General features: G+C 47.4%; 1 protein-coding gene across 2 annotated transcripts in view; it reads right to left on the bottom strand.

Annotated features, from left to right (window-relative positions):
• PLXNC1 (plexin C1) overlaps positions 1–23,308 on the bottom strand; it is a 140,719-nt gene that overhangs the window by 4,414 nt on the left and 112,997 nt on the right. For both annotated transcript variants that reach the window (XM_079142819.1, XM_079142820.1), the window contains exons 22-28: positions 19,921–20,098; positions 17,238–17,341; positions 7,739–7,793; positions 5,430–5,461; positions 5,226–5,333; positions 3,883–4,046; positions 2,050–2,197 (exon numbers count right to left, since the gene is read on the bottom strand). In XM_079142819.1, coding sequence (XP_078998945.1) covers positions 2,050–2,197; positions 3,883–4,046; positions 5,226–5,333; positions 5,430–5,461; positions 7,739–7,793; positions 17,238–17,341; positions 19,921–20,098 — 789 coding nt within the window. The remainder of the gene's footprint in view (positions 1–2,049; positions 2,198–3,882; positions 4,047–5,225; positions 5,334–5,429; positions 5,462–7,738; positions 7,794–17,237; positions 17,342–19,920; positions 20,099–23,308) is intronic.

Below are 23,308 nucleotides of genomic sequence, written 5' to 3'. Positions count from 1 at the left end.
GTATTGGTGGCTGTGATGTCTGATTTTGCAAAGGTTCCTAGGCAGTTTGAATGGTTGTATATAATTATAATGGTGAGAATATTTTAAAATAAGATAAGTGAAGATTTTATTTTAAATTGCCATGGTTTTTCACAAAATGTAAAATTCTACTCAGGGAAGATAGGCGAGTTAATGATAGGGTGCGTTTTATAAAGTCCAATGGCTAAATCAATGGTTTGACGAATCATTCTGAAAGATAACCTGGACTGATATATTTCTGAGGTTTTCCTGTCAAGTTTGACTGGAACTCACAAACTGCAATGATCATTCGTTAATTCTATGAATATTTAGGCAGGCACTCAAAGTATACAAAGATGACCTGACTTTGAGAAGCTTACAATCTAGTTAGTAAGTAATTTTAAAGTAATTAGCACACTGTAAAGAAAATGTACTATAAACAAGTATGTAAGTGTCTTTTAGGGTGCTGCCTGCTAAGTTGAAGTTTATTCATGGAATAAAGAAAGGCCTGTGGAACGTGCCTCGGGAAAGGTTCACTGAGGGGCATCTCCTGCGGTCTCTGGCACACATCAGGAAATCATGTTTGTGAATGAAGGAATGAAATAGTAGGATTTTACCAGACAGAAGGGTTGTGAGGCAGGAAAGACAGGAGCAAAGAGAATGGAAACAAGTTCCTGGTTGTGTGGGAAAGTGAAAACATGGAGTGGGCCAGAAAATGATGAGGCCATAAAAGAGGCCTGAAGCCAAGCAGGAAGGGTCATGCAGCACGGTGAAGACTTCCCCTGGTAGGTCACGGAAACATTCTCAGTTTCCTAAGCAGGATGCTGGCAAGTTCAGATTGATGATTTAGAAAGATAACCAGAGACACAGTGAAAAGGAGAAGTTTAGAAGAAGCTGGGTAGACAGCAGGGGCACGCACATGCATCAGGAGGCAGTTACCCCAGTGGAGAGGGGACAAAGGGACAGGCGCTATAGAGAAAGGGAGTGGACTTGGGGGAAGGAAGAAGAGTCAAAGATAATGCAGAGGATTTCGCCTTGAGAGATCAGGCAACGCCAGGGAAGACAAAAGTGGAATCAGGTTCATTTTGCAGGAAGAGTGGTGACAAAATTGAAATTATGACGAGGGATCTGAGGCACCCGCGAAACATCAATCACCGTTCATTCCAGGTACTCTGAAAAATCCTACCAAAGAGCCATTTCTCAGTGTTCAAAGATTTTCTGAAATCCATTAGATACAGATATTGCTTGGTTTAAAATATTCTGGAGTGCTTGAAAAGGACCAAAACATCTTTTTCAAAGTTTGCTGTGTATTTTTATCTTCCTTTGCTTTCTTGGGGCTTTTGATCAGCAAAGAAAGCCATCGGAAAGCAATATTCATGGCTTTGATTATAAACTGACAAACTCGTATTGTTAGAAATCTCAGGCAAAATTTTCTTCCCCATAAGCTATTTGTTATATTTGAATAGACTTTTAAAAAATATATTCAGATGGAATTAACTTGGGCAAATATTAATAGTTTCATACTCTGGGTTAGTAGTTTATCAGTGGCCATCAAATGTTTTTCTAGAAGACAAAATGTTTGCTTGGTGGTGAAGTTTTTCAGAGGCACAATTCTGTAATAAGATGGGCTAATTACTTTGGTTTTCACTTTAAAAACAATTACATTTAAAGTAAATGTGGCTGGGGGAGGTGGTACATGCCTGTAATCCCAGCAGCTTGGGAGACTGAGGCAGGAGGATCTCGAGTTCAAAGCCAGCCTTATCGAGGCACTAAGCAACTCAGTGAGATCCTGTCTCTAAATAAAATACAAAATAGGGATGGGAATGTGGCTCAGGGGTCAAGTGCTCCTGAGTTCAGTTGCCGGTACCCCCAAAAAACAAAAAAATAAAAAAAGTAAATGTGACAAATTTTAAAGAAAAGCAAATTTATAGTGACCAAGATTGACTTTTTTTTCAGCCAGTGTAGTTCAGACCCACTTATTACTTGGATATGTACAAAACAGAGTGCTTCCAACTTGGGAGCATGTTTAAGAAACGGGAAGCTGGGCCTTACCTTCCCTAGTTGCTGCTCCGTGAGAGAAAAGGCATCCATGAATGCCTGGGCAATCACTGACAAACAGCCATCTATGTGTGGCGTCTTCTTAATGTCAAAGACAAACTGAGGGTTCTTCAGGATGTTTACCCAGAAGCGAAGAGGAAGGCTGTTTAAAGACAGAATAATCTCTTCTCAAATACGGCCATTCATGGGAGGCCTGTGGTCTCTTTATCAATTTGTAAACTGATGTGTACATCCTTAATGAAGTGCACAAATCTGCTTAGACTAGTAGGACACACAGGGCAGCACCGCTCAGAACAAGGGTTAAGCCAACTGCTACCGAGAGGCAGGCTCGAGGAGACTGAAAGTGGCCAGGGACCAGACAAGAATTTTCTCCAGATAATTCTTGATTATATTAGATGATGGTCACCAATGAAAACTTCTCACTCAGATCTCCTAGACTGACCTCATTCCCTCTAAGTGTGACACTGGTCTAAGCCATCACCAACTCTCACTTGGATTATTCTCTTATCACCTTGTGTTATTGCAGTGGACCATATGTGACTTGCTATCTGCACCTTTTAGAATGCAAGCTCTGTGAGGACATGGGTTGGTTGTCTCTTTTGTTCACACCTGTCCTCTGTCACCCATTAGTGTTTGGCACGTTGTCAGTACTAAAATAAGTAGGTGAACATGAACTTGGGAATCGAGTCACTCTTCCATGATCTCCGTCTCAATGCTGGCCTCGCTCACTACCTCCGCCACATGGCTGCTGATGCTGTCCTTGCTCTCTTATCCTGGTTGCCTCCCTGCTCAGAGGCCACAATCTTCGCCATGGAATGGTGACCCGCAGGACCCGTGCTGGGTGTGGGAGGAGTGGGGTCTGGGAGTAAGAGGCTAGGACACAAGAATGGAGTGAGCCAGAGTGGAGCTGGAACAGACCTGGATTGATGAGAGAAGATGTAACCTACAGCTCTGGGATGTTGGCTTTTAAAGCTGTTCAAAATGACTTGGCTGACAGTGCCTGGACGGGCTTGAGCTTGCACGGGAAGTTCTATCCCATACGGAGTCTTACTCAGTTCTAGCATGTAATATTTCAGATAGAGGTAATGAGCTGTTTCTTTTCTGAGAAGACACTGGACTATATCTGGATGGCCTGCCTTTTCTTCAGTTAAAATACAAAAAAAAAAAAAAAAAAAAAAAAAAATCCCAAAAAACCAATGTGAACTTTTGGCCAATTCTCATGTTACCTGAGTACTGCATTTGATAAAAGCATGAATTTCTATACACAGTATAGATGCTGATAGCTTGAAAATTGCAAAGTAATTGATTATTTTAGGGACCAATAAAAGTTTCCTCTAATGGAAAAACAGTATGGTAAAACCACAACATATTAATTTTTCATCCTTTGCTGGTCTAACATCCTAACCAGCCTTTTTCATGCATTAAAGATAACTTTTATCCTAAAGAGTAGGATTCCCGGCATAGAAATGGTTTCAGTGCATTATTTAAAAATAGAAATGGCAACCAGGTGTGGTGGCTCACGCCTTTAATCTCAGTGGCTTACGAGGTTCAAGGCCAGCTTCAGCAAATTAGCAAGATCCTACTCAACTAAGTTAGACACTAACTCAAAATAAAAAGGGCTGGGCATGTGGCTCAGTAGTTAAGTGTTCCTGGGTTTAATCCCTCTTACAAAAAAAAAAGTAGAGACTACTTTGATGCCATAGCTTACCAAGCCCAAAGACTCTGATATAGAGATAAATGAATCCTCCTGTAACTAACTATGCTCTCCTTTTCGTTAATATCCTGTCCTAGATTCTTGGAAATGTCAATAATCACCTACATTCCCACCTGTTTGTTTTCCAAATATGTACGACATCAGGATCTGTGATTTTTTTGTTTTCAGCCTGGGCGTCCAAAAAGTCAAAAAAGTATTTTATAGCAAATGGGGCTCTGCTGTTGGGTAAACTCCAAATGCTTCTGAAAAGTTTTTCAAGCACAGAATGAATTGCCACCTGAAAAGAGAGCATGAGGTTTGAGAGATTAAAAAATATAAGAGTCGTTTTGAAAACATATTAGAAAACCAAATCTAGGTTCAGGGAAAATGATGTGCCAACCAGCGAAAAACAAGCTGAAGAGGAAAATGTAAAATTGTCAGATGAGGCCAACACTCACAGTATGGGACAAAGGTCCTGGGAGTCTTTGCCCAGGTTTCGATTTGGTTCATAAGCCTCTTGCTGATAGCAACATTGTTTAGTCAACAGGGAGGAGATGGTGGCAATCTCTAAGAGTGGAAGGGCTGTTATACATAAACCAAGAAGCCACAGAGGCTTGGCTTTCATTAATTGTGTTCAGCCTGGAAAAACTCAATCCACGTTGCTCTGTTCCCAGAATTTTTCCTGTTGCCTGTATTTCCATCATAGGGTTTTACTGTGTACTTTCCAAGCTTTTGAGTATATTACAGAAAAGCAAATAGGCTGAGCTCTCTGGGGAAGCTGAGAAAATCAAGAGGCTCCGGCTGGCCTCTGCCCACTAACCAAATCTCCTCAACTCTAAGCAGATTCCCTGCTACCCGTAATCTGAAGCAGCATGTCCATCAAGCCACTAGGGCTGGGTGTAGATAGGAGCATTTATGTTGCCAGTCAATTCAGGGAGAAAAACAGAAAAATCACCTCGACTTCTGTTAATCTCACTAACAGCCTGATAAAGTAAAATGAGCCCCTGACCTGGTATTCTGCTGGCTTCCATATCTGACACATAGGAACAGAATTCCTAATTTCAATATGAACAAAAAATTGGTAAGATTTTACCAGGTTTATAGTCACTAACACTGCCCTCTTTCATTTTATTTGCAATTCAGAGGAGGAAGTTTATTGCTTATCTCTAATAACAAGTAAACAAAAAGGAATAATTATGCTGTCAACCTAAAAAATAACAATAGTGAAAGGGTAGGTAAGGAATTGAGAACAATATTAAAATCCCTGATTGAAGACCTGCAGTTGAATTTGTAAAGTGCTGTTATCTTTGCAGTTTATAAAAAGGAGATAGGAAGTGTTTACAATTTAAACTTTCCTTTTGCTTTGCTAGAAGGCACAAGGGATTTGTAACATTTTCACACTTCAGTGGAAATTAAGTCAAACACATCATACACCCCCGAGGTAGCCGTAAAAGCTCTCCCGGAACAGTAAGTGTACCTTGGTCGACAGCAGCTTTGTCAGATACATTTCTTTTACTTTGAACTTGTGTTTCCCTCGATGTCTCTTTCCTTGCACATCCTGGAATGCTTCTGAATCTGGTAAAATCTAGAGGGAAGACAGAGTAGAAGCGTTACCTGAAGAGACCCTTCGCGCCACAGAAGGCCTGCAACTCGGCAGTGAGCAGAGAAAGCCTGAACTCACCAAATGGCAGTGGTCATCCGAGTACTCCACATCTGAGCGCCAGAGAGGGAGAGAAAACAGTTCATTAGGAAAAGTAAACAAACACACACCCCCCACGGGCTAGCTGGCCTTCTCAAGACAAGTCCCACTTGTGCTGGAACCTAAGAGCTCTTCCGGGTCACCTTTTCCATGCTGCACCTGAAGATCTTCAGAACAGTGTAAATGCAGGATGGGAAGGGACTGGAGCAGGGAGCAGGTTCCCTGTCCCTGCAAATGTGGAAACAGGCTGATGGCCACTTGCTGGGACAGAGCAGGCGGGGCCCAAGCCTGTCATTTAACAAATACACCTGGTGCACCTCCTCTGTGGGAAGCAGGGTGGTGCTGCCAGGCTTAGGGCCAGGAGTGAGAGGACCTCCTTCAGTCCTAAATGGCGTGCACTTTCTAACCAGTGAGTCGTGAAACTATTAACTGCACAATTAATTCCAACTGTGGCAAGGATTCTGAGAGAATTACATGCCAGGGAAGTACCTAAGATCTAAGTCTGGGAGGGTTCTTTGAGGAAGGGATGTTGGAGCTGAATGCAAGAGTCAGCCAAGCAAGTGGCCAAGGCCCCAGGATGGAAAGGAGTGTGACCCCTCCTGGGACCTGAAAGAAGGGCAAGGAGGTGGCACAGAGCGAGGACATGCTCTGGAGAAATCGTGGGCAGAAGGGGAAGGGAAAATGGGGATTAAGGCACTGGGGTTTTTCTGGTCTTGTAGGTGAGAGAGACTAGGAATCTGAAAGGCTGATGGGGAGGAAAGCAGTGAGGGCGGGGTGTGGGGAACAGCCCCACACTCACTGGGGAGAAGAGGCCAGTGGTGCGGGAACGCTCAGAGGGCTGACAAGATGGCAGGTGCCAGCTGGCCTTGGGAGGTGGGCGGGAGGAGCACGGGGCAGCTGCAGTGGGTAGGCAGGTGTGGGGCTGGATGCCGGGTTCTCATTTCAGTGCTCCCCACAGGGTGAAGTCGTCTGCCAACAGTCGGGGGTTCTGTGTGGTCATCGCTCGGAGGCAAGGCTGACCTAGAGGACAGGGTTCTGGGGGAACCCAGGGGAGGCAAGCTGTGTGGAGGCTCGGGTCAAGTTGACTGTCATGAATGTAGAGTGACCCCACAGCTGCTGAGTGCCTTTCTTCTGCAACTGCAGACCACAGGCTCAGAAAAGGCTAATATCTGGGTTCATCTAGGCCTGGGACTTTGATAGAGGGGCTTGTGACAGGGTCTTGGAGTTTTAGCAAAATAGTAAGCCAAGTCATGGCTCTCAGCTGGATTAGACAGGAGGAAGCAGAGGTTGTGACTAACTGGAATCCCATGAAGAGATCCAGGCCTATCTACTGTTCAATCCCCAGAGGAGGCTCTTCAGAAGACCCAATCTTTGAGGTCTCAAAAACATAGCTCTTCCCCCTTTCACAACATAAGGACACCCTCCTCCTTATGCCACAGTGACAGCCACTCTGCAGGACAGCTCCGCTGTAACCTCATAAAGTAATGGAGGTGGGAGTCCCTCCAGGGGTGTCCTGAAAGCTACCAAATAATCCTATTTCATCAGGAGCCCTGCAGTCCCCGTCCTCACTGACTGGATGCTGGAACTTACTAGGTACCTTCTGCTACTGAATCCAAAAATCTGAAATCCCTCCTTCCAGCAGGATGGGTGAGAAGGTGTCTGCTGGGGAGGGGTCCAGAACCCTCTGAGGGCTGAGGACAGGCCATCTTAGCTGGGGTATAACTGCTCTGGAGACAAACCTGGGACAGGACTTAGGGACAGCATTTTCTTGCTCTGATGATGTCAGAAGACAACTTCGGACACTGGCCTATTGACTTTTCCCTAAAAGCTCAACTCTTGAGTTTCCCCTTTCCTGAGAAGTTTGCAGGGTGTTATCACACTGAGACCCGGACTTTCCTAGTGGACCATCTTTTTTGTTCAGCTCTTGCTGGGCTGGGTGGTTATCTGAGTTTTCCTCTCAGTTTGCCAAGAGGACCTCACTGTTAGCTCCCATCCTACTGTGCTCTTGGAAAAGACCTGAGATTCTGCCCTGAGTTAAGAGCCATTAAGAGGCAGCACCTTCCTTCATGCTGGGCCCTCTGGGCCAACCGGTTTACACTTTCCTCTCCTGCTTCTCGCAGGGCCCTTATTCTTAGGACTAGACACAGATTGAAATGGCTTTTCTCAGCTTTCAGAGAATCATGTAGCAACAACTCAATCTCACCTTTGTGACAATATGTCTGAGAGAGGCGGAAACCAATACTTTATAAAGCTGGGTGAGAACAAAAGGTTAACAATATTATATTGGTTACCTGAAGTAAAATTTGCTATCTTCTTAAAGACTTTTATAGTGGATCCATTTGATATCTGAAAGCAAAGATAAAAAATATATGAGTTTTCAAAATTTAATGTATTTCTCAACTTCACTCAGGAATTAGATGGCTGGATGGTTCTTACATTCCCTCACTTATTAAATCAAATATTTATCAAGAACTACTATGTCCTGGGCACTGTGCTGAGGCTGGGGCAATCTAGAATGACAAGGCACTGTCACTACCCTCAAGGAACCCATGGTCCTATGGAGGCGACACACAGGCAGTGGGATGAGGAAAGTACCCAACAGGTGGAGGCCAGGACCCTGTGGCATAAATGGGAAGGGGGTCGGCCCTGAAAGAGGGGTGGACCCAGCCAGGTGAGGCCCCTCCTCCACTTCTCAGAGGTCAAGAGAAGCCGAGTCAGTTCCGGGTTTTGAGGCTCCTGCTTGTTCTGGGTTGAAATATTTGTGTCTTTTTCTCCAAATTCTTCTAAATCCCAACATGATGACATTAGGAGGCGGGGCCTTTGGGGAGGTGATGAAGTCATGCAGGTGGGTCCCTTGGGAGCAGAAGTAGTGCCCTTATAAGAACAAACACCAGAGCTTGTTCTCTGCTCTACTACATGAGGAGACAGTGAGAAAGAGAGTCCTCTGTAAACCAGGAAGCGGGCTTTCACCAGACTCCGGATCCACTAGTACCCTGACCCTGGACTTCAAGGCGCCAGAACTGTGAGAAATAAATGTCTGTTGTTTAAGCCACCTGGTTGGTGGTATTCTGTTATGGCAGCCTGAACTAGGATGACTAGTATATAAAGAAATAAAGAAATGCCAAAACAGGTTTTTAAAAACTGGTATGTGACCAGAGCAATTTCACATGTAGATCTACATTCAACAGCAACAAGTAAAAATCCTGATGTAAAGTATTTGTAACTGCCTCATATTGGAAATAACCCAAATACCCATCAATGTTCAGATGAATAAATATTTGGAGTCCTTTCTTGATTATAAAACAATGAAAATGAGCTAACTACTGCTCCATGCCACATGGGCAAATTTTACAACCATGACATTGAGCGAAAGAAGTCCGACAGGAAAGAAACACACTGTATGGCTCCATTTACATACAGCTGAAAGACAACTCAGTCAAAACTATGACAACAGACATATGGAGAAGAAAGTGGGGTAGTGGTTAGGAGGGGCTGGGAGGGGCTTCTATTCCTTGACCTGGGTGCTAACGGCTCCCTCGGTGAGAATTCATCCAGCAGAACTGATGACTTGGTCTTTTGGGTAGGTAGTAGCATTTTTTTAAAAAAAGGATAAAAATCATAAAAATGGCACATAACTTTTTAATCAAAACTTTGAAAGTCTAACAGGAGAGTGCTGCCCATTCACTTCTATGTATGTAGCTCATCGAATGTTCGCTTAAGAACTCTGCCTGAGTGACCACCACCCACATCACGGCAGGAGCGTGTCAAGGTCTCGAGAATGGCATCCATCACCCCTTCCCAGGCAACAACCACCCACCCTCATCCAGATGTAGTCATTTCTCCAACTTCCATCACACTGATGAGTTCTGTCTATTCTACGCTTGACAGAAATGGAATCATTCAAAATGAACCCTAGTGTTTGGCTTCTTAGGGTCAACATAAGGTCTGCGATGTTGTGCCTACCCACAGTCCATCCTTTTTTATTACTGTGTACATTGTATGGATATGCTTCAAAAAATTGCCAAACAATAAAGGATACACGCTGTAGATGTGAAACATGCCAAGTGAAAGAAGCCAAGTCTCACAGGACCACATGTTGTATGATCTCAGGTACATGAAATGTTCAGAATAGGCCATTTATACCCACAGAAAGTAGATTACTCATTGCCTAAAGCAGGAGGGGAGGAAATAAGGAGCAGAGGCTAATGAAAACAGGGTTTCCTTCTGGGCTGATGAAATGTTTTGAAACTAGATGGCGTCACTTTGCACAACTCTGTAAATATATCTAGAGTCACTGGATTCCACGCTATGAACAGGTGAGCTTTAAGGTCTATAAATTATAACTTAGTAGAGCTGTTAAGAAATTGCCACAGATTTTCAATGTGTACCTTGATAAATACTTTTACCACAATGGAATGCTCGTGCTGTGCCTAAGTAGAGTCTCTTTTGGAGGTGAAGTCAAGGGTCCTCACCTAAGGCCTTCTGGGACCATGAAGCCCAGGACCAAGTGGCCCGCTAGTGCCTCTCTCCATGATCCTGATGGGCCCTGGGAAACAGCCAGGTGTACAAGTGACCTTCAGGGAAGGAGACACGAATGCTAAGACCCTAAGGGCAAACTTGGCTCCTTGGAAGAAGTAAATTGCTTTGAGGGAGGGGCTGGTCCCCAGCAGTATCAGATGGGTCAGGGAATAGAGCTCCCACCTCCATTCTGGGATCACAGCCAGGAAGTTCACTGTCCTTTCTGAACATCACCAGCCAAGCCATTTCACCCTCCACCGAAGCTCCAAGGCTGTTCTGAACTCTAATACCTGGCCTTCGCCAGTTTGGGGGAAAAGAATAAAAAAAGGAGAAACTGGGAATTTCTCTTCTAGGATGCTGCACATTGGTTATCGAAAAGTACAAGCCTGCCTCGCCAGCTCCTAAGGATTAAAACCTAATCTCCTTCAGGGTGCACCCACGGAGGGACAACAGAGACAGAGCCAACTCTCCAGAGGGCCCAACACAGCTGTCCAGCCAGCTGTGACCAGCCAGCCCCTGAGTTTGTGCCAGAGGCCTCCAACTCCTGGCGTTCAGAACGTCTCGTGGGAAGAGGGCTGGCTGGGCCAGCAGGCTCTTCAAAGTATCACCAGTGGGGACTCCTGGTGAGTTCCTTGACTCTGTGTGATTACCAAACATCCTCTTCTCTCCCTTGAGCCATTCAGTGTTTTCTGGCTGATTTTTTCACTTCTCCTCCATATTTGATGCAATTAAAGTCAAAGCACCCTTCAGCCATCCTCACACACCACGCTTATGAGAGCGTTTGAACGTGGTTACAAAATTCCTCCCCACGAGGAGCTGGCTATGCTCTGTTTCTAAGCCAATAAATATCTTTTTATAAAAGGAAGTCGGTGATTCACTCTGGGTAATTGTCAAAGAATGAATCCCGAACGGATCCTGTTGAGTGTTGAGCCAATACGCGGCTGCTGTCAGACGCTTTGTTTTGCCAAAAGCGAGCACCCTCGCTCTATAATCACAAACACCAGGGATGGGCCTCCCATCAGCAGCGCTGCCAGAAGTTCAACTGTCCTTTCAAGAGCTGGCAATGTCTTGCTGCTGGCACCGTGCTCAGGCCTTAAGACAGCGTAGACGCAGCTTGTACCAAGGAAATTTTACTCTGAAATTATCTTCCAAGAGCCAGTGTAAAAGCATTTTATTAGTGGATGAGTTGTGTGTGTGTGTGTGTGTGTGTGAGAGCGAATTTCGTTCACAGCTGCTCTAGGGCTGGAACGTTTCCACCCCATGTGACGCTTTAACACTATTATAAGAACAGAAAAATCATTTACAGATGTTTGTGGGGGGCGAAAGGTTTCCGCTTCCTATTTTGCACAAGTCAGCTGTTGCCGAGGGAAGGACAGAAGTGCCTTTTTCAAAAGTGCTGCAGAATCTGAAGGGTTAAAATCATGATGCTGTTTGTTCCATCCTAGGAGCTCCAAATGCTTCCTTACGGGTGACTCATTAATCGTCCCATCCTCCTGTGAGGCAGGGAGCATTCTCTAGGCCCCTACTTTAGGGATGAAAACCAAATTGAATCAGGGCAAGATTGATGTCCCTCGATGAATCTGCAGTGGGAATGTTTCTCAAGCCAGAGCAGAACGGGCGTGCTCGGTAATTTCAAATTAAATTCTTCCTGGTTCCATAGTGTTCCAGGATTCACTGTGAGATCCTCTGCATCCAGCCTGAGGTGGGACGCAGCAGACATGACTATAGGCTATCCTCACCAGAATCAGCACCCGGGACCATACAGGGAAGAAAAGGATCCTGTCAACAATTTAAAGTCACTCCTAAAAGGTGCACGTGAGTGTGAGATTTCTTGGTGTCAAGTGTTATCTGTATGGCCTAAGTTAGAGATTATCCCGTAAAAACAGATTTTCTATAAATATAAGGTTGAACTCACATTTAACCTTATAAAACTGTCATTTCTGTAGGCAAAAACGCTCAACTACTGGCAATTTCATAATGCCCAGCTTAAGAGAAATAGTGGAATTGTAGCTGTGGATTTTATGGAAAATGATGACAGTGATCTGAATATTATGATAATTTTTCCTTATTTGAAGAAAAAAATCCAAAGACACAAAAAATCAATACAAATTACCACATGGGAGCCCTTCCTGGTGTCTCTCGTTACTGAAGCCACCTTTCTGTCACAACGGTATTATATGAAAACAGAATTCTATTCCACTGGCATTGTCACAGAGGCCACCCGCCAACACTGCTCTCTCCCTGTCAATATTGTCCCCCTCGCTGATGCTTCAAGGCTGGAGGCAGATGAAAAGGGCTTCTTTTTTCTCGGGGCCAGCGGGACCTTGCACAGTCCCTTCAGCACGTTTGGAAGGGGCTGTCCGATTTTTCCACAGACACATCAACTCACGCAGAGAGAACAGAGCTCCAGAGGATTCCTGAAACTAGAGAAAAGGCCCAGAGAGCTCCTGCTTCTCCACTGTTCACTAGAAACTAACCCTGGGGCCAGAAGCAAACTCCCTCTGGGGTCTGTTAGAGATAAACCCTGGTCTTCTTCCTTCCCCAGGGAGTTGGGCCTCCAAGTGTGTGTGAAATTGGGAACCGGAGTGCTCTGGGTGTGTTGGTGGGGTTGGTATTGCTGGCCTCCCTGGCTGATGAAGGTGACTGCCATCTTCAAGGACTGTTGGCCACCAGGGATGTTAAAGTGGGATTGGAAACAAGGAGGCATTTTATAACCCACAGCCATGAGATTCATCACGGGATCTTAAGAGGAGTTACCCTTTGAGTTTAATATCAGAGAACATTAACTACCAGGGTATTTCATAAATCAGGCCCAGCTCTCTAGCGGGGCTGCTGAGGTGTTGGGAACAGGGGCCGAAAGCCTGGCACTGGATGAGGCTATTCCTCTGGCCCTGAGCAGAGCCCCAGTTTCTAGAGTGATTTCATTTTTCATCTGTATCCAGCCTTGGGACATCAATGGGAGGAACTGTGTGACCTTGGCCAAGTTCCTTAGCCTCTCTGGGCCTCTGAGTGGGAATAATGGCAGTATGCATCTCATGGGGCAGTAAAGAGGACCAGAGGAGTTGCTGTTGGTAAAAGCCTTAGCCCAGCTGGGCAGCCGCGCGGGAGCAGCACGCTCTGTGCTCACCATGCAAACCATGCAAACGGAGCCCCTCACGGCGTTCAGGCGGCGAGAGGCCTGCAGAGGAGCTGATGCTCTCATTTTGGGATCATAGATGACACCTGACCAGAAGGACCTCTGACTTTCCCTAGGAGACACTTTGGGACACTCCTAGGAATTTTAAATGTCTTTTGAATGGCAAACGTGTTAGCGACCATTTCTGCACCGACCCACGGCTGGGACGAGCAATACTCTTCAACCACACAGGGTCCATCATCTTTTCTGCCTCCCCAACCTCGCAGCCCAGAAAGAGAGGCGCAGTCTGTGGAGGAAACTTCCTGCCCCCCAACACCTGTCCTGCACCCTCGATGCCACCCCTGGCACAGCGTGGGCGGCAGTGACACAGTCCAGCAGGAGGTCACACAGGGCGTGGGGGAGAGGAAGGAAGCCTGGGCTGCAGAGAAACCAGTCACCTGGGAGAGCGAGCCTGTGCCGCGGATCCCACCCGCTCTGGAACAGCATGATCCCCTTCACAGCAAAGCCCACAGAGCCCAGCCAGTTATGGTAGCACTTAAGGACGGGCTTAATTATAGGGAGAAAGTCGCCTCCGCCTTAATGTGTTTGTAAAGACATCAGCTCACTTAACCCCTCGTCTGTACGAGACCGAAGGAGACTGGGACAGAAATTCACTCTGGCCGGGGGGGATGGCAGGTCCAGCCTAAAAGCACAGGGGTGTTGACAATACTAATGGAGCGTCCACAGTGCTGGGCACTGGCAGCCACCATCACTGTCACGCAAAGCACAATGCCAGAGCTGGCACGTGTGCCATCCGGTAGGTGACAGGGCCTTCGGAGGTTCCCGGGGGGCTGCATCTGGTCCATAAAGATGCTATATTTTTGCCATGTCCTCAGATCTCTCTAGAAATCTGTTCTTCAAACACACGAAGAGCCACTCATCCAGTGGAGACCCACTACAGCCTATTCTCCCCAAGGACAGAACAAGGCAAGAAGAAATGGGCTCAAGCTCCAGCAGCAGGGACTTTGTTTAGATAGGAGGAGGAACTGGCCGTCAGTAAAGATTAACTTTAAAACCTAACTAATTTGGACTAATTGGAGGGAGGTGAGTCTGAATCACTTAAAACTCTGAATTAGACCCTATTTTTAAATGAAATATAGTTTTTTTGCTTTCAAGCACATACAGTGACTCAAACTAGGGCGCTTTAGTAAACGAATAAGAGTGATAATTAGCATCTTGTCTCTTTGGAGAGAAGAGCGAGTGCTTGAGGAGAGATTTTTTCATTAATGAAAGGGCAAAAGCAAACTTCAGCCCAGCCCTGTCGAATTATTCCCAGTTTTGAATCTGCAGAGGCACTCCTCAATCAAGTACAGACTGAGCAGCTGAGCGGGGAGATGCTTGTCTTTGATCAGTCTTTAGGAAACGGCTTTTGAAATGGCCTGGGCTCAGAGAGCAGAGCTGGTGACCTCCCCGGTTTCCTTCAAGCTCTCTGGGTCTGTTTGCCTTATGGCTCAGCTTTTTAAACACAAGGAGAATCCTTTAAGCCCTCATGTCCTAGTCTTGTCATTTATTACCACCATGCAGCGACGCTGGGGTATGAGGCCAATAAATCATGGGGACGGGAAGTGACTACAGGCCGGATTAATTTCATTATCATCCTTAAGCAGATAGGTGTCTAGCATGGCCGATGTCTCCGCGAAGAGTGATGTTCCATCTCTCCTGACGGGCCCTCCCGGTGCCTCGCAGACGGTGTGGTACTCCTGCTTCCCCCACTGGAGTGGCCTGTCCTTTCTCTACTGAAGGCACCTCTCTGCCTGAGGGGTCCACTCCGTGTCACACAGGTCCAGGGCAGGGGGTTGCTGGTTGCACAGAGTGGGGAGGCTCAGCTGAGCTAGGCAGGTGTTCTAGCCAGGAGCACCAAAGCAAAGCCGTTGGTGACTCTGCTCCTTCCCAATGTCCAGAAAAGCTTGCCACCCACACAACAGGGAGAGGAGGAGGTGGCCTACAGGTCTGGAACTCTGAACTTCGCAGTGGTGCCATAACAAGCCCCTCCCTGACCACTTTCACCTCCCCCCTGCCCTCCTCCTGCCCACTGATGCCTGTAGTCCAGGAATGCAATCTGAATTAGAAATCTGCCTGGGAGCTGGGCAAGATGGCACATGCCTGTAACCCCAGTGACTTGGGAGGCTGAGGCAGGAGGATCACAAGTTTGTGACCAGCCTGGGCAATGTAGTAAGATTCCATTTCAAAATAAAAACATAAAGGGCTGGGGACACAGCTCAGTGTTTGCCCAGAGCGCTTGAAGCCCTAGGTTCAACGCCTAGGACTGAAAAAAATAGCTAAATATATTAAGCTTTCTGGGGAGTTTTATAAAACCCCAAAGCTAAGAACGACTGTGCTTGGGAAGATGATTCTAAGGTTGGGAAGCCTGAGCTGCAGCCGACTGAGCTCTGGAGCAGGTTGTGACTGCAGCTTTCTCTGTCAGGGCTCCTCCAGCAAAGCCATGGTGGCAGTACTGGCTCAGGTGTCACCATAGCAACCACTTCCAAACTGGGTCTGAGACCTGCTCAGCCAAAGAGTCCAAGGAGGGGTGTTCTCTCTTCCTGGCTGCTGTCCAGAAACCTTGGCTCTAGAATAGTCTCAGCTTCTGGCTGGCTGAGGGCAGAGCCCAAAGTCCTGCCTGGTGTGGGCCCATCTCCGTGGGACTTCTGAGCCGTGAAACACAGCTGCTCCTCCGCCCCTCTAACCTATCTGTGGAAAAGCACCTGCTCCTCCTTAGTGTCAGCCTCGGCCCCTCCCTGACTTCATCTCCCACCCCGGCAGCTTGTAGCATCCACCTCCTGAGCCCCTCAGAATCCACACCCTGGGCTGCATCTCCAGGGCGCTGCATATTCCGGACAGTGCCATTCCTCATTTGAAGTTCTGGGCAGCTTCCAGTGGGGTTCCCTAGTTCCAGGTTTGCAGGTCTTCCATCTGCAGCGTGGGCCCACCATGATCACTTTCTGAAACACAAGTCTCCCCTGCTCAAGACCCTCTCCTGTGTCCTGCTGTCCTTGGCATAAAATGCAAACTTCTAAAAGGCTGAGCAGGCCCTGCGGGATCTTCATTTCCCCTTCTCAGCACCCCCTCATGACTTCTCTGCCCTTTCTTGGTGAGAAGCACTTACTGGCTGAGTATCAGACCCAGCCCCATGGTACCCATCTACAGAGGTAACAATGACACCAAGCCAACAGGACTGCAATGAGATGCAATGAGCTGAAATGAAGGTTAAGGTTGAAGTCAGCACCTGGTCCAGATTAAGCACTCCCTAAGCCTAGATATCATCAGCTCTTAGTGCCACCCAGAACCCTCCTAATGTTTCAGCCAGTCCAAAGTTGTCTGTTAACATGCACGTTGTCCTTTGTCTGCTGGACGTGCTGACGCCCTATCTCAGTCTGGACCTGGTCTTGTGCATGACCCACTCTCCACACATTCAACAAAGACTTGGATAACACTGCTGAACAAATCCCAGTATCCCAGTGTGTTCGGAACTCTCCCTGCCTCCTTGCCATGCGCACGCTTCTCTGGTCCTCATGTCTTGGGAGATGTCACGTGCTTCCTCAGCATTCAGCCAGCAGAAGGGTCAAGGGATAAAGGAAGGACCACTGTGTATTGCTAACAAACAAAATTGAGAACTCATTTAGAAATGAGGACCCTACACAAAAAGCTACAATCTGCTGGAAACACCATGGAGGGAGGTGAGGGCTGGGGCTTTCACAGGCTCTGTTGGCATCAACACACTTGGCATGTGGCCGTCACGCACGTGCGAAAGCTCTCCTCTGGCTTTCCCAGGAACATATTTTGCAAGGCTAGACCATCTCATGAAGCCAAAGCTTCCCATCTAAATTGCAGGATGGAGCGATCAGGCAGCATGAAAACTGAAGGCTTCTGAGTGCTTCAAAAGGGACAGCAATTCCTGGGCTGCTCTGAATGAGCAACCAAGGAAAACTTCTGTCCCAGAAACAAGCAATGTGCCAGCTATTACAGAAAGTAGGTGGGAGTCCTGGATTTTTCTTTCTTTTTTTTTTTTTTTAAGAACTTACCTGGCACTGGGAGGTTATCCAATTCAATTGGGTTAGGAAGAAGCCAAGGATGTCAAGGTCAAGTCCTGTTCTTACCTCATAGTGGCCAATAGTATTCAGCTTGGTTATTCCATCTTCAAGAATCACAGAGGAACTGTCAATATCCAGAAGTTCTTTTTGTCGTGTGCCCACTTGAAGCTCTGAAAAAGGAAAGGGGGAGGCCTTTGTTCCCTTTTAAAATCATGATGAAAAAATTTAAATGCTAGCCTGCTATTTTTGCAAATATTAGTGATAAACACATAAAACCTGAATGAAGCGGTACAGCTTTGTCTGAAGAGGTGGAGACAGATCAGCCAGACTGTCTGCCTGAGCTTTGTTTGGTTTCTGGTTTGTGTTCAGGGCTCTGACATTTCAGCCTGCTCCTCCCTGAAGCTTTCATGCTGAGGCTAAGCCTGCAAGTGAAGCCACTGAAGACAAAACCATGCTTCTCCCAAGGGTCCAAGTGTTCCAGAAAATTCTCTACTATTCACACACGTGACCACACTTTCACCAACAAAGGTGCAATACAAACCCTCTGCAGGTTCCTGCAGGGGAGGCGCCTGTGCAGCCACCAGCAAGACAGGAGGCAAACTCCCTGCAGGGTGACCAGCTTGTGCCCTGGGGTCAGAATGTAGCCACTTACTTTTTTTTCTTTTCCTGAACCTGCAGTGTTTTATGAATTATTACGTTAACATCAACTTAATGTCAACATTTAAAGATCAGGAGATTGGACAAAAAATATGGACTCCTGGTTTCTCCTTTTAAAACTCAGGGGCTGCCGGGAGTGGTGGCACACATGGATAATCCCAGTGAGCTAGAGGCTGAGGCAGAAGGATCTCAAGTTCAAGGACGGCAACCTAACGAGAGACTCTCAGCAACTTAGTGGAAACCCTGTTTCCAAGTAAAAATAAAAATAACTGGAGATGTAATTCCATGGAAAGCACTCCTGGGTCAAATCCCCAGTACCAAAAAAAAAAAAAAAAAAAAATCAGAGCTCAGGAGAAGCCAACAGCTCCTCTTGTCCAGGGGCTGCTGGGACTGAAGGGACACTGAAGGGATCGAGAAAAGGGCTTGAGAGAAAGAGCTACTTGACCTCTGGGGATGCGACTCAGTGGTACAACTTGCTGGCACTCATGAGGCCCTTTGTTTAATCCCTAGCACTGAAAAAAAAAAAAAAATTAAAAAAAAATCAGGTAATAATCAGGTAACACTGGCCCTTGTAGCCTGCATGCAACCCTGGGCTGAAGCCAAGTGGCTCTGTCTTAGATGGCAAGTCCTTTCCCAAGTCAGACCCCGCTCTTTCCTACTGTGCTAGGCGTGACGTTCCTACCCCTTCTGCCCCTCGGGGCATCTGTCTGTGAGCCTCCACTGGAGGAGGTCTAAGCATGGCGACTTCTAGGATTGGACTGCAACACAATTTATGGCTGGTTGCTAAGGCTTTGCCTCAGTTTCCCAAGACCATCCCTGGAAGTGGTTTGGAAGATCAACAGGCATTCAGCAGAAGGCTGACATGGCTGATAGGCTCTGTCCCCACTTGCCAGCGACAGTGAAATGCCCCCAGCTTGTTCTTACCCCTGCCTTCCTACATGAGGAGGTGAGGGATGCCTGGTTGGCACAAACCCAGGAAAAAGTGGGATGATCCTACAGTCACTATCCGCAGGCCTTAGGCTGCCCGGCCTGAGGCTGTTTTCCCTGTTTGTTGGGCTATGTGTGCCCACGTCCTCTGTGGTCAGAGTCACACATTTGCAAGACACACATTGAAGGTGAGGAAGCTGATGGTCTGATTCGGCCCTGGTTTCCTGGCTGGGGTTCCCCTTTGACCCAGTATCTAACCAAATAAGTTAAAACTGTCTTTGAGCTGTGCGGCAGCCCAGCCAACAGAAGGAAACAGAACAGCTGGGGAGGAAGGCGCCCGAGCACCTGCATGGCCTCCTGGAGAGTCCCAGGCCCGCCTCAGGCCTCTTCTCAACGGCCTCTAGGATTTTAATCGCCTGCTTGGTTGAGGCCCACAACTGTCCACGGAGGGGAGATGAACCTTGTTACACCGCCTGTCATTGCCATGACTCTGCTCTTCTTTCCTGTCCCATTATCTGCTATACAACCCCCCGGCGGTCTCCCGGGAGGCCGGTGCGGAGCTCAACTTGAAAATGTTGAACATCTGAGGCCGCGGAGCCCTGCTACCTGCTCACACGCCCGCTCCCCTTTGCAGTGTACCAGGAGAGCCCGAAAATGAATTCGCAGCAGATGCTGCTGGGTGCTGCGGAGGATGGAGAAGATGCTTAATGCAGGCCACGATTAGCAGAGAGGAAGATGACCTTTCCGGCATGCTGGAGTTAACACTCAGCGGCTGAGCCACCCGCTAATGACATGCTCGGTATCACAACAAACAAATCAAATGCCAGTGTGAAAGGCAACACAGGCAGAGGGCACGGGGTGTACACCTCTTTGTACTTCCTGATGCAAGGTGGTTCCACCTGGTCTCAGGGTCAGCAATCTCATGAATCTGATTTACAAACACAATATTAAAAAAAAAAATATGGCATCCTTGAAGGATTATGCTAGCTAGGCAGATCACGATGCTGGTAAGAGAGTGAAGTAGTCCCCGGGACCCCCAGATATGCCCTCTGGGGGCAAACTGGCCACATAAGCTTTGCCAAATAGAAGCTACAGGGCAGGGACAGAGCAAAGAGTGGGCTGGCACTCAAAAGGAGACAGGGACAAAGTTCCCACATTGCCTTACCAAGACCAATTTCGTTGAGCTGAAGTCCATAAGGAGAGCCGTTTTTGCTTAAGAATGCTTGGAAAATCTTTTCTTTGGCTTGGCCTATGGTATCACAGTCAAGAACATTGACTGAAATATTCCGACAGACATCTGCACTCTCATTTTCTGGGATTTTTTCAAAGACGACATTTAATGCCTGTAAGAATACAAACAGGTTTCCAAGTCTATTAGATAATTGCGATCTGAAAGGCATTCATAAAAGACACAAGCTTCTGCGAGGTCTCCTAATACCTCTGACAGCACATTAGCAAACACCGTGGCGCATTATACTACTTTAATCTTTTCTCCATAATCCATTCTTTTCAGGGATAATGGAAAGGAAAACAGAAAGTTAAAACTCTCATTATAGAGCAAGCGTTGAATAAATATATCTGGGAGGAAAAAATATATACACATAAATATTCCAAAAATGGTGATTTCTAATTTCATCCTAAAAAAAAAAAAAAATTGGAAAGTTTCCACAGTAAATGAGGGCAGACTGGTGATTATCTTTTTTATTAACAGAACCACAGAGTCCCACAAGCAAAGTTCCGGGTGACAGGAAAGGTTACAAGGTCCCCGTATTGATTACACCGAAGAGGTCACTTTTTAATATGCATCATTAATTATGGTGGCATTCATCTCCCCTCCACTTCAACACCTTCAGTCAGACGTGTCTGAGCCCTCATTAAAATACTGAGATTCCCCACCCTGTACTATTATTCCTGCATTAATTACATTTCAGTGCCATTACTTTGTCAGTTAATGCTCCCAGTGCAGCGAAACCTCAAAATCACACTAATGGGGGAAGGAAGGCCTGCGTGTGTGGGAACGGAACTGAGGACTAACCTGAGACGCATCGAAAAGCAAGTTCAGGTTTACTTTGTCTAAGAACAAATATATGGATCTAAAGAACCAAGCTGGCCTAGCAGGGATCCTTGGAGGACAGATCAGGGGAGGGCCAAGACCTGTGTCAGTAGCATGGCACAGTTCAGGTTCTCGGGCACTTGGTCATCACCAAGTCGCAGGGACGAGGGTTTGGTGGGCTGGGCACAATTATTTCATGGACGTGGGCCTGGCTTAATGAAGGACTATAACATGATCCAAGAATGGGAATGTTAAGACATTCTGGAGCATGAGGACCCTTAGGGTCACCTCAACTTTGAAATGCAGATAATAACAGCACCGGCGCCTCGAGGGAGCACCGTTAGGAGATTAAGGGAGAGCGGCTGGGAAGATCCCCGAGGGCAAGGAGGGAGGGACTTACCAGGGTGATGCATGGTCTGCTGTCCTGTGGCTACTGTGTGTCCTCATTTGGAAACACACTGACCGGCAGGACTCAGACTGCATGCTCAGTGTCTTGGTCACAGTGAGGAGGCGAGTGCCTGCCTTTAATCCCTGACTTCAATCCCAGTCCACCCCTTGCCAGCTGGGTAACCCTCTGTACCTCGGCTTCTCAGCCATAAAGTGGGAATAACTGTAACTGGCCCCTGAGGGTTCTGTGACAATGACTCACCAAGCCTAACTGGTGACGGGTGGCTAGCATGGGACCTGCAGACCACCGATGTGGACGGGAGGCCTCTGCACCTGGGGCAGCTCCGGGCGGCAGGTTGCCCTGGGAAACTGTGTTCCTGGAGCTAGTCACTTGGCTCCTCCGCCCCTCACTATGGGGACAGGGCACGGCAGCTCTGAGGCCACCCAGACCTTCACAGAGGCCTCTGCCCTCATGGCCTATCCACCTCCAGGAGGTGCCACCTCCAAGTACATCACCTTGTGGGGTAGATGTCAACACAGGAACTGGGTGGGCATGGGTGGTGGGGGTGGAGACTTTCAGATCCCAGCAGCGATAACGAGGCCCTGAGAACTGCCAGCATGGCGGAGGCCTCACGTCCCCGTCTGTGGTCCTTAAGTCACGTCTCCCAGTGCTCGTCACCAGACACGGGTCTGAGTGCTACCTGGTTCATTCTGTTCCTTGTCACAGAACCCTGAGGGGTCAGTCAGCACGGCGAAGGATAAAGAGAGAAGGCACATCCCCAGGATATCAGGCTCTCACCTGATCTGACCCTGCTTGACCTTGGACAACGTCTCAGCCTCCGGAAAGTTCAAAAGCCATTTCTGAGGTGCATGAGCCACCCATTTGCGGTATCTTGTTATAACTGCCCCAAAGGACGAGACAGACGGCTTAAAAACCTGCCCCTACAATCCTGTCTATAATTACACAAGAGGAAACCTGGGTCCAGTCCTGGCCAAGTGATGAAGGCTCAGTTTGAGCCGAACCTGAACTCCCGGGTTGACTCAACCTGGCCCAGACAGGCCTGCGGGTTTGGACAGGGTCGCTGTGGAGAACATCCGTGTTCCGGACCAGCCACTGACCAGCAAGGGGCTTCAAAGCCTCTCAGTTCACAAACAAAAACAGAAAAGCTGGGAATGCTGGGTCAGGAGAACAACCACTGGGCCGACAGTCCAGAAGGAGAAGCTTCATGCCCACTCCATTTCCTTCACTTCCCTTTTTAAACAGTATTTATTGGGGCCAAAAACTCAGTCAAATACATTTCAAGACCTACATTTTCTTTTTCCTTTCTGTCCTCTTTTGGTGCTGGGATCAAACCCAGAACCTTGAGCAAGCTATGCCTGCGCTCCACTTCTGAGCTACATGCTGCCCCAGGGCGGACCTCTTTGAATCCTCCCAACATCCTAGCAAGGATCCCTCATGTGAGAGTGAGGGAAGCAAGGCACAGAAGGACTACAGAACTTGCTCCAGGAACTCCAGTAAGTGACAGAGCCAGGAGGCAAACATGTTGTGCCTCACTACAGAGTTGGTGCTACCACCTGCCCCCGGCGACAGGGTTGGTCCTTCTTGAACCCTGGCCCTTGCTTCTCAGGGCCCAGTGACAGCCCAGGAACCCTCCTGAGACCTGGCTGTGGGCAGAGTCCTCGGCTGGAGTCCCATGCACTTGGGTGGGGTAAGCACCAGGCTGGTGGCGTGTCCACACCGGCCTGGCACCTCCATCCGGGGTCTCCTGCGGGCAGTGAGCGCTCTTCCACAGGCTTCCCAGAGAGAGAGGGACGCCAGCACCTTCGATCACAGCCCTGCCATCGCAGCTCGGGTAATAGTTTTATGGGTATTTGCGAAATAACAATCTGTTACTACCTAAAGGGCACTTTTGTCTTTAACAAAAACACCTCTTTATAGGCAATAAATGCTCCTAAAAACATAACCGTGAGGGGAAAAAAAAATCTTAACTGGATGTAAAATAATGTAAATCTCCCACTGCCTCCACAGCTAGATGGGTGGAAAAGAGGTAAATGGCATTTTCTAGCGTCCACAGGGAATTGTGAGAGCAAAGCCAGACACAAATTGATTCGT

Source organism: Sciurus vulgaris (assembly GCF_902686455.1).
Source record: "Sciurus vulgaris genome assembly, chromosome: 5".
Classification (NCBI taxonomy): Eukaryota; Metazoa; Chordata; class Mammalia; order Rodentia; family Sciuridae; genus Sciurus; species Sciurus vulgaris.
The sequence above is the reverse complement of the archived record's forward strand: the minus strand, read 5'-3'. Positions and strand labels throughout refer to the sequence as shown.